This window comes from Diceros bicornis, chromosome X (assembly GCF_020826845.1).
Source record: "Diceros bicornis minor isolate mBicDic1 chromosome X, mDicBic1.mat.cur, whole genome shotgun sequence".
Taxonomy (NCBI): Eukaryota; Metazoa; Chordata; class Mammalia; order Perissodactyla; family Rhinocerotidae; genus Diceros; species Diceros bicornis.
The window spans coordinates 45,020,832-45,030,785 of NC_080781.1; the positions used below are offsets into that span (position 1 = coordinate 45,020,832).

Consider the following 9,954-nt stretch of genomic DNA (forward strand, 5'->3'; position numbering starts at 1 on the left):
TGAACTAACGATATGACATGCCTAGGAGGCAATCTTTCCTGACACTTGTGCAATTCCTGGCCCTCTCTGGCAACTCTAGGGCTGAGGGACCCATTTCTTTCCACTCTGCAACTCATTTGTGGCAGCTGTGGGACACACCAGTTGGGAAGCGCTGGTTTAAGTCTACATAGCCCACTTGAGTTTTCTGCCACACCCCACCCACCTCCCTTGCTGATCCAACCTTAGCAATGCAGGGACCCGCTACAACTCATCAGAGATCTTTACAGTGAGTACCACTCCTCCTTCCTCCCCTCTCCCTGGGAGTTATATTATCAGGCTACAGGCAGCTGGCAAACCCAGTTATTGAGATAACGTTTCTGACTCAACTTCGTGGAGCACATCCAAAATGTCCACATGACATGGTACACTAAAACAAAGACACAAACTTTATTTGGGCACAGATAAATTTCCCAGCAAGGAAGGAAGAGGTTTGAAATCACAAATTCCTGGGGAAACTGGTTCCTGTGTACTTCTGACAGGAATGTGGGAAGTGGGGTGGGGGTCTGGGTCCCAGCATTAAGGCACAAGAAGCTCACCAATGAGGAAGAGCTAGGCAGGAAGAAGAGAGAGGAAGACAGGCCTTAGAGGAGGAAGAAAAAGAGGAAAGGGAGGGGTCCTTGAGGAAGGTGGAGGAGGAAGAAGTGGAGGAGGAGGAGGGGAAGGAGACCTTGGAGGAGAAAGAGCCAGCACAGGAGGGAGCTGGCCTTGGATCATGTACAGGGCTGACCAAGCCAGACATCCCTAGGCCTGGGTTGGTTTAGCTGGGCCTGCTCCAGAGGAAGAAGTTGCAGCAGGAGGAGGGGTCAGTGGGAGGACCGCGGGGCCTGGCACACATGTAGAAGTGGCGGCCCAAATTGGGTCCTGGCTTTTTCACAGTTCGCATCACACATGGCTCCCTGTGGCCCCCGCAGAGGGGCATGGGCAATGGCCCCCCCAGCACAGACTTCCAGAACAAGGTCCGTACCTCCTTATCATCCTTGGCCTCTGAAGCCTTGGCCTGCTCCTCCGCCACTTTGGCCATCACCTCCCCTTCTTGGGTCTTTGTGGTCAGGAGGGTGCCCAGGCTAGGAAGCTCCAAGTCGGCAGAAGCTTGGGGATGGCTGGACGATGGCCGGAAGTAGCTTGTCAGGTTTTTTTGGCCTCTGCTGGAGCCAGCCTGACTTGGCCGAGGCCTGGTTGAGCGCACACGGGCTTTGTTTTGGCGCATCTGCACCTGGGTTTGATTGCTGAGCTGCAGCGCTGACTGCCTGAACACAGGATCTTGTTCGAGACGAACTAGGAAGCGAAGAATCTTGAGCTGGGTGCCTGCAAACTCAGGGAGGAAGCGGGTGCATAGAGCCGGGCACTGTTTTGCGGGCACAGAGGACACACTCAAGACTGCACCCACAGGGCAGTGGTCAGAGCCCATCACCTCAGGTAGCAGGAAGGAGGCCTGGAAGGTGTCTATGACCAGGGTCCTGTCCCCCAGCACATAGTCAAGCCGGGAGCCATAGTTCAGATGGCGGGCGCCAGTGACTACTGACCAGCAGGTGAAGGCACCCTCCTGCTTTGGCTGGAAGCACCGATAGCTATCAATGAAGGGCCCTACATGGGACTCAGCCTGGCACCCCAGGTTACTGAGCAAGCCGTCCATCCATTTGCGCCCTGGGTCCTCTTCAAAGCATTCCTGGGGAAGGAGAAGGAAGATGAAGAGAGAGGCAGAACTATATGTCTAGAACTGAAAGGGACTTAGACTAATTGCTTCATTTTACAGACAAGAAAATGTGGTTGTTCCAAAGAAGACTACTGCTCAAGGTCACACAGTCCAGAACTGGCAGAGCTGGGATTCAATTTCCATCCTTACTGATTTAAAAGCCCATGCTTGTTTTTCCCTCTGCATCAAGCTACATCTGCATTGTACTAGTCCAAAAATGCCAAATCTGAAAGTTTGTTGTTTGCTTAATCAAAGCAATTCTCAGAATTGCTCACCTAAAAAACGGAAAATAGGAAGTTAAAAGTGGTTATCTCTAGGAAGTAGGGCTGGGATTAGGAGTTAAGAAGACTGTTGCCTTTTCATTTAAACCCTCTGGCACTATTTGGCTTGTCTTGTGTATGTCAAAGCCCTCACTGGCCATCCCTCCCTCCTAAGCTGAGGGGCTCCAGGGATCTATGTCTGAATACTTCCTTTGGCTGTGATCCCCAATTCATTCATCCATTCAATCCACCTACCCACTCATTCAATGCAACCATGTTCAAAGAACACTGATTATATGCCAGGCATGATGCTAGAGACAAACTGGGAACCTGATCTCATCCTGGAGACTAACAAGGCTTCCTATCAGGAAGAGATCTGGAGCTGAGAAGTGAAGGCTGAGCAGGAGTTAACCCCGGCAGAGGTTGTTACAAACCGAGAGAACAGCCTCTGTAAAGCACCTGTGGAGGGAAGGGGCAGTATACCCAAAAGACTTGAGGAGAGACCAGACCAGGGGCCAGAATACCAGCAGGAGATGACTATCATAGTCCATGCAAGCAAGAGATGATGGTCACTTAGACTAGGGTGGTGCCAGAGGAGACAGACAAAAATGAAATTATGAGATGACTTGAAGCTAGAACCAACAGTACTCACTGACTAATTGAATGTGGGAAGGGGGGACACTGAGAAGAAGGACAACACTAACACGATTCCCAGGCTTCTGGTTGGAGCAACCAAGAGGATGATGGTGCCATTTAGGGAGATGAGAAGACTAGATGAGCTGGTCTTTTAGGAAGTGGACATACTCTGCTATTTTGGAAAGACTGTGTGTGTCATGTGACCTGGTACTATTAATTCTCTTTTCCTGGAAGGAAGAATGTAAGAGGTGCACTTGAGAGATCGAGGATAGTTCTGAACTAAAGAGAGAAGGCATAAAGGTATACGACACTATCACAGGAAGCAGAAAGAAGAGACTGAGCAAATGCCTGATGAGGAATATGGTAGGGAGGGACTGAAGGCTCAGACTTTGTAGTGTATACTCCCTTCCCCACCACACTACCACCACCATTCTCTCATTATCTCACTTCTGCTCATTTTCCTAGCTGGCAGCCACATCTATGTTTATGTGGCTCTTCTGCAAACTAATCAAGGAATCTTCCTACAGCCCCTTCTTTGAGTCAAGCCCAGTGCTGAGTTGGATTGTTCCAGCATAAGTTACTGATCTCTCCCCTCATGAAGCAAGCCAAGATGAGAACTGGCCTGGAGATTCTAGGGCAGTGGTTCTCAAGCATGACTGTACAATAAAATCAGCCTGGGAGCTTTTAAAATATACTGCTACCCTGGCCCCACACCCAATACATTCTGATTTAAATGGACTGGGAAGGCACCAAGGTATTGACATTTTTGTAAAAGCTCCTTGTTCTAATATGCTGTCAGGCGTTGAGAACCATTGGCCTAGAGGGACTCAGAGATGAGAGGTTCATACAAGAAAAAAAGACAGAAGGGAGGGAATGCCCACCAATTCAGGGTACAGTGAGAAAAGCCAAAACGAGAATAACTTTTGCAATGGGCAGAGGAGATGACTTGGCTGGAGTGGACACAGTGTGTAGGGGTACTGAGGATGGAAATGGAGACTGGGCACAGACCACAAAAAGCCTTGAATGCCAGGCCTAAATGTTTTCTCTGCATCACAGAGGTAACAGGGAAGTATTCAAGGTTCATGAGCAGGAAATTGTGAATTAGGGAAATGGTCAAGGCAATGTAGAGTTCAAGGCCCTCGAAATCTGGCCCCCAAAGGGCTCTCCAGCCCCATCTCCTGCCACTCATCTCCCTTCCCATGTCACCCCCTAACAAGAATGGGACTTGCAGTTCTTCATGCTCACCAGGCAAATTCTAACCTTGCAGCCTTTGTTCAGGCTAGAATGCTTTGCTCCTCCCACTCCAAAGCTCTGTTCTATTCATCTTTTAAGATTCAGCCATTTTCAGATGCCTCCCCTGATATCCAGTCTGGCCCAGGAATCCCATTTCTGGGCTCCCCTAGCCTCCTGGGCTGCCATCTCTGCTTCATCCCTGAAGATACCATTCTATAATTAGCTGATCATGTGTCCATAGTCCCTCACCACGCTGAGAGCTCCGAGGGGCCAAGAGCCGGAACTCACTAGTAACTGAGTCCCTAGCACATGGCTCAGTGCCAGGCCAGGGGCAGGGTCAGTTAACGTCTATTGAATGAATGAACAATCCTCAGTGTTTTGAGAATAGTATTACAAACTAAGCTCTGCTTTTCCATGAAGGAAGCTGCACCTGGGCCAAAAAACAGCATGGGTTCGCTAGCTGACTAGAACTACAATCAGGCATGAGGCTAGGGGCATAGAGAGAGCCTTACCAGGTTGACTGCATCCCAGTGGTCAATGGGGCGGTGGGCTGTATTCAGGTCACCCAGAATGATCACATGGCTGAAAAACACAATGTAGGATTGTCAACTAGACATTAAAGAAAGGGAAGAAGTAGTCTTGGCCCATCTACTTTCTCCTGGGCCCAAGAGCTCAGATAGGCCACCTCCTACACTGAGGCCAAGATGGGAGCCAACAGCAACTCATGGAAGCCTATCTTTCTAATATTACCATAACCTTGCTGCCTTTTATGCCTGACCAATCCAATTCTATCTCCAAAGGTGACATCATTCCCTGTTAGATATGATTATCTCACTGATCTCTACTTAATGGCATCTTTCTGGTCCTTCAAAGTTGAGCTCAGGTACCATTTCCTCTAGGAAGCATCCTTTGATTACTCTAACCCACCCTTTCTTGTCCCTCCCTGGGACAACACTTTTTTCATTTGCTCCCAGGCACTGTACCTTCTTCATCTCATTTCATCCTTAAAACTATTCTGTGAGGTAGGGATTCATATACTCATCTGACAAAAGAGAAAATAGAGGTAGGGCTAGCCTTGGGGCTCACAGTGAGTAAAAGGAGGAACCAGGATAGATGCTCAGAGGTATCTGAGTACAAAACCCATATTTGTGTCACTTTACCTGGTCCTCACAGCTCTTAAAGAACAGGGCCTATTCAGATAAGCATACTGGTGTCTGCAACTAGGCTGTGAAGGAACTCAAAAGACAAAGATCCCCTATCCCTTCCAAAGGAGCTTGACACAGGGCTGGACACCCAGGACAAACTCAAGGAAGCCTTGCAGCCCAGGCTTGCAGTACCTGCCAGCTGCCAGGAGGGCTTCTGCTCGGATCTGCAGCAAGCGATAGAAGCGCATCTTAAAGGCCAGCCGCTCAGGCTTCCCAGGGTCCGCGTGGGGGCAGTACACGTTGATTAGGGTCAAGGTCTTCTCCTTCCCTTCCCACGTGCTGGGGAGAAGAGAACTCCCTCAAAGACGGGGGTCATTTTCAATCCTCCCCTCCCTCCCCACATCATGTGGCTTCCACTTAACGACCGTCTGCAGGATGGACGTGAAGGAAGTGCATAGAGAGACATGAATGAGCTGGCATGCACAGGACCTGGGGACTGACTACAGATGAGGCAGAAAGAGGGGCATCTAATGACACTCAGGTACCAGGTGATGGTGCTGCCATTCACAAAGATAGGACACCCAGAAAAGGAGCAACTTGGGGCAACGAGTTCAGCATTGGCTAAGTTGCTTTTGAGGTACCTGTGGTAACAAGAGAGCTGGACCTCCCAGCCAACCCCCACTGTAGAGATGGGAAACTCAAGGCTCAGAAGGGAACATGATTTGCCCAGGGTCACACAGTAAGTAGCCCAGACAGGACTAGAGCACAGGAAAGGCAAGTTTGGGAAGTTTCCCATGGTGAATGCATGTTTATAAGGTGAGCCTCAGAATCACCACATTCACAGAGTAGAACCAGCAGTGCTCAGTGACAGGGGTTTGAGGGCTATTACCGGATCTTGTGCTGTGTGAGGAGGGCCCGGCCCTCACTATCCAGAGTCCGAAGCTCTTCTTGGGTAAACTCATCCATGTTTCCATAGCAGCCCACGTCCCCATTCTGAGTGGCAAGTAGGCCACTCAGGCCTTCTTCAGCAGCCACTGGGGTAGCGTTGTCCTTACAGAAGGTGGCTACACCTAGAGACAGACAGGGTACTCTCAGTAGGCCTGGCAGCCAATAACCTGTTGCACAACCTGTTGCCTCCACACAGGTCACCTGAGTCATTTTCATCAAGTGTGGCTCTATTGAGGACTCTCCCAACTCAAGGGCCATGAATGGCTCCCTAGAGCCTGGGCCAAGTCTACTCAAACCCTGGAGTCTCAGTTCCTTCTTCTAAAAAAGCCACAGAAGTTATAAACCAATGTGACCTCAATAAAAAAAAAATACATACATAAAATAATAATAACAATAAAAATAAAAATCCACAGACTAATAACAGCTAATATTCTAAGTGTTTTACATGGATACACGGTAAGTGCTCAAAAAGTGTTAGCTATTATTATTATCAGATGGGCTAATTCACTTAATCCTTGTAATAGCCCTAGGAGGTAGATATTATACCCATTTTCCAGCTGAGGACCCTGAGGCATAAGGGTAAGTAACTTGCCAGAGGGTACACAGCTAGGAAGTAAGCTAGGATTAAAACCCAGGCAGTCTGGCTCCAGAGCTCACACAATTAAGCACCATACTATTGTGCTTCTGAGGTCCAATAGGATAATTTTAAACACAGAAACTATCCTTCACATAGTTTTGTTTTTGTTTTTGTTTTTGTTTTTGTGAGGAAGATCAGCCCTGAGCTAACATCCATGCCAATCCTCCTCTTTTTGCTGAGGAAGACTGGCCCTGGGCTAACATCTGTGCCTATCTTCCCCCACTTTATATGGGATGTCGCCACAGCATGGCCTGACAAGTGGTGCCTCGGTGCCCATCCGGGATCCGAATCCGGGCCACCAGCAGTGGAGGCGCACACCTAACCACTATGCCACGGGGCTGGCCCCTATCCTTCACATAGTTTTATGTGGCTTTAGCTCTGTGAACTAAAAACCTAAGTTTCTTATTACCTTCTCATCAAATATTGGAAACTCTTTCCCCCTCCTGCCTCCATCACTAATTTAAGGTCCCCAGAAAGCCCCATTTACCCGAATAGCCACTACGGTTCCGGCTGAAGCTGAAATAGGAGTTATAGCCCTCAATGATAGCCAGGGGCTCTGTCAGTACATCTCCTGGAAAAAAGATGTAAGATTATGTCAGAGATAAAACTAAGACCCAGGACACACGAAGGCCTGGAATTACAGTTATCGGCTAACTCCTTGCACACATCAGAGCCAAAGTCGGGAGAGAAAATGAAGTATCTATGATTAGAGGGGGAGCTAGAAGGGTGGGGACTAGAGACAGAATTAATATCAGAATTAGAAGGAGGGGGGAGACCATGGAATGGGAGGTGAAGAATTAGGAGGGAGGAGGCTTGGTGACTAGGTGACTGGAGGGAGCTGAGGGTGGAAAATGGGAAGAAACGAGAGGGAACTGGGAATCTGAGCTGGGGGTAGCAGGTAGGACAGAGAGGGAATTAGAGGATCTGAACTAGGGATGGAGGGAAAAGTAGTTAGGTAGTCTCAGAGGGGAGTGGGTGGGAGAGGGAAGGAATCAGGGGATTGAGCTGGGGGTGGGAGAGGGAATTAGTGGGTCTAAACTTGGGGTGGGACATGAGGTAGGAATGATGAGAGGCTCTGAGCTAGGGAGGAGAGATGAGGGTAGGGATAGGGAAACTGGGGATCTGAGATGGAGGTGTAAAATGAGGAAATTAGGAAGTCTGAGCTGGGGGCAAAGATGGGTGGGAATTAAAGGATCTGAGCTGGGGGCAGGAAGGGGGAATTAAGGGCCCTGACTTGGGAGTGGGAGATGGGCAATGTGGGGAGGGGGCAGGAAATTAGGGCGACTGAGCTGCAGCAACAGCAGAAGTGAGAATTAGAGGCTCTGAACGAGGATAGAGGTTGCCAGGGGGAGGGAATTAAGGTTCTGCTGAGGACAGGAGATGAAGTGGGAATTAGGAGATCTAGGTGCAGTGAGAAATAGGGGTTTAAGGGGGAGGGGATCAGGATTCTGAACTGGATCTAAGGGGAGGACTCTAAAGATAGAGAAATGGGCAAGTGAAATGAGATGCGGCAAGGGGAAAAAGTTAGCAGAAAAGGGAAAGTATAGTAGGCGGTCCTGGATTCTTGAGCGCTCACTGGTCACTTTGGTCTCCTGGAGACAGACAATGTCGGCATCCAGCTTGTCCAAAACGCGCCCCACGGCCATGGCAGTACAGTTGCTGGGCTCTTCGTATACCCCTTGCAGGGGTCTCCGGATCCCATTGATGTTCCAGCTTACCACGCGCAACATCTTGACAGCGAATTGCAACGCCTCCCAGCCCGCGCCAAAGCTAGGCGCAAGCGAACTGCTGGACGTCCCGAAATAGGCCAGGCCCAGGCCTCCGCGCGCATTTGCGCAGGCGTTCTCGTGCGTGCCACGAAAGGGTCGGACGCACGTGGGGCGGGGCTTCAAGCCCCTCAGTTCTCATTGGTGGGAAGAGCAGACGGTGAACGGGGTGGCGCGGTCGCCTAGGGGGAATGAATGGCGAAAGGCAGGCTTTCGGTTGGGCTCCTGCTCCTTCCGCTGCACACTGGCCCAAGTATCTGAGTCTGACTGCGTTTCTGCTCTGCTCAAAAGTCGCCTTGGTGGTTCCGATTATTTACAAACGGGATTTCGCCACTTTTTCAGCAGTGGAACCGCGCCGAGCCCGAAGCCCCGCCCCCAGTGCGACAGACCGCCCTCCGAGTGCGCAGATGGCTGTGGAGCCCGCGCCCTGAGAGTAGCTGATGTAACTGTGCTTGCACGGGAGGGGGTGACGCCCGAAGGGAACTTTGCGGGCGGAGAAGGGAGCAGTAAGAACCACTGTAGTGGAATAAGACTTAGGCGAGGGCCTCTGGCTTTAGAGGGAGAGGCGGGTGGGAGGCTGTCTTAGGCCCGCCCTGTAGCCATTGTTTGTCTTGGGCCTTATGACATCCTTAAGGACCTGGCCTGACACATGCTTTCTCTTGTCTCCATTTCTCAGATGAGTAAAATCGAGGCCCAGAAAATTTAAGTGGGCTACCCAAGCTCCAGAGCAGCGCTGTCTCCCAATGTAGTTCATGGCTCTTCCATATGCATTATCTCATTTCATTCTCAGAACAACCCTGTAAGGGGCATTAAGGGTAAGTAAGAAGTTGAGTGAATTCACCCCAGTCTCATAGAAGTGATAGAGCTAGGATTCAAACCTTATCCTAATCAGCTCAAGGAATACTTTCCTAAGTTTTTCCTAACCACGCACCTCCCCAGTTAGATCTTTTCCTCTGGGCCTGCCCAGCACTCTATGGTCCATTCTGTCACAGCACTTATCACAATGCACACCTACCATTGATTTCTATTTCTGTCACTAGACTGCCAGCAACTTGAGAGCAATGACCATGTCTGATTCATCTTGTTAGCCCAATTCCCTAATATAGGGCACAGCATGTATTAGGAGTCAATAAGTATTTGTTGAATGAATGAACAAAGGGCAGTAGCATCAACAGGTTAGTGACTTGTTTTTGAGAAGACAAAAATAGAAAAAATAGACAGGGCCAATGTCCAGGGAAGAGAATAACTCTGCATCCTTAGGTTCCTCATCCACAATTGCAGCATAGTTATTTTTCCCCAGAATTCCATAGCCTTAGAGCCATTCTCAGTGTCTGCAGAAAAGATCCAATGAGCTGCTTTTCCTCCTGGAGGACTTAAAGGTTATCTTCAAGTTGTTGCCATCATAAAATAGCTCTTCAATTAAAATAAAAATTTTAGTGCTTTGAGCTTTTTCATGCTTTGGTGGTTATTGGCTCAGGATTGAATCCCAAGAGTGGTATAACTAGGACAAAGGAAATGAACATTTTTATTGCTCTTGCTTCGTATTGCCAGATCGCTTTTCAGTAAGGGATTGTGCCCATTTACACTGAAGACCAAT

The 9,954-nt window shown here is 49.3% G+C and overlaps 2 protein-coding genes across 2 annotated transcripts in view; both read right to left on the minus strand.

The window, feature by feature from the left end:
* FAM104B (family with sequence similarity 104 member B) overlaps positions 1-4,413 on the minus strand; it is a 257,977-nt gene extending 253,564 nt beyond the window's left edge. Inside the window, exon 1 of the mRNA XM_058535894.1 lies at positions 4,374-4,413. Within this exon, the coding sequence (XP_058391877.1) occupies positions 4,374-4,387 (14 nt within the window). The 5' untranslated portion in view covers positions 4,388-4,413. The remainder of the gene's footprint in view (positions 1-4,373) is intronic.
* Positions 403-8,417, minus strand: APEX2 (apurinic/apyrimidinic endodeoxyribonuclease 2). The gene is made up of 6 exons (XM_058535892.1): positions 8,168-8,417; positions 7,079-7,162; positions 5,896-6,076; positions 5,199-5,345; positions 4,374-4,443; positions 403-1,705 (listed from the first exon to the last, which is right to left on the minus strand). The coding sequence occupies exons 1-6, from the start codon at positions 8,319-8,321 to the stop codon at positions 797-799; spliced, it is 1,545 nt and encodes a 514-aa protein (XP_058391875.1). The 5' UTR covers positions 8,322-8,417; the 3' UTR covers positions 403-796.
* Between the last annotated feature and the right edge of the window lie 1,537 nt (positions 8,418-9,954).

Excerpts from the sequence above, each read along its gene's own strand:
- APEX2 (XM_058535892.1), bottom strand. The coding sequence starts at position 8,321 with ATGTTGCGCGTGGTAAGCTGGAACATCAATGGGATCCGGAGACCCCTG. Across the intron at positions 6,077-7,078 it reads GAACCGTAGTGGCTATTCGG|GTGTAGCCACCTTCTGTAAG; the intron begins GTAAATGGGGCT and ends GTCTGTCTCTAG. Across the intron at positions 4,444-5,198 it reads GCCCTCCTGGCAGCTGGCAG|CCATGTGATCATTCTGGGTG; the intron begins GTACTGCAAGCC and ends TGTGTTTTTCAG.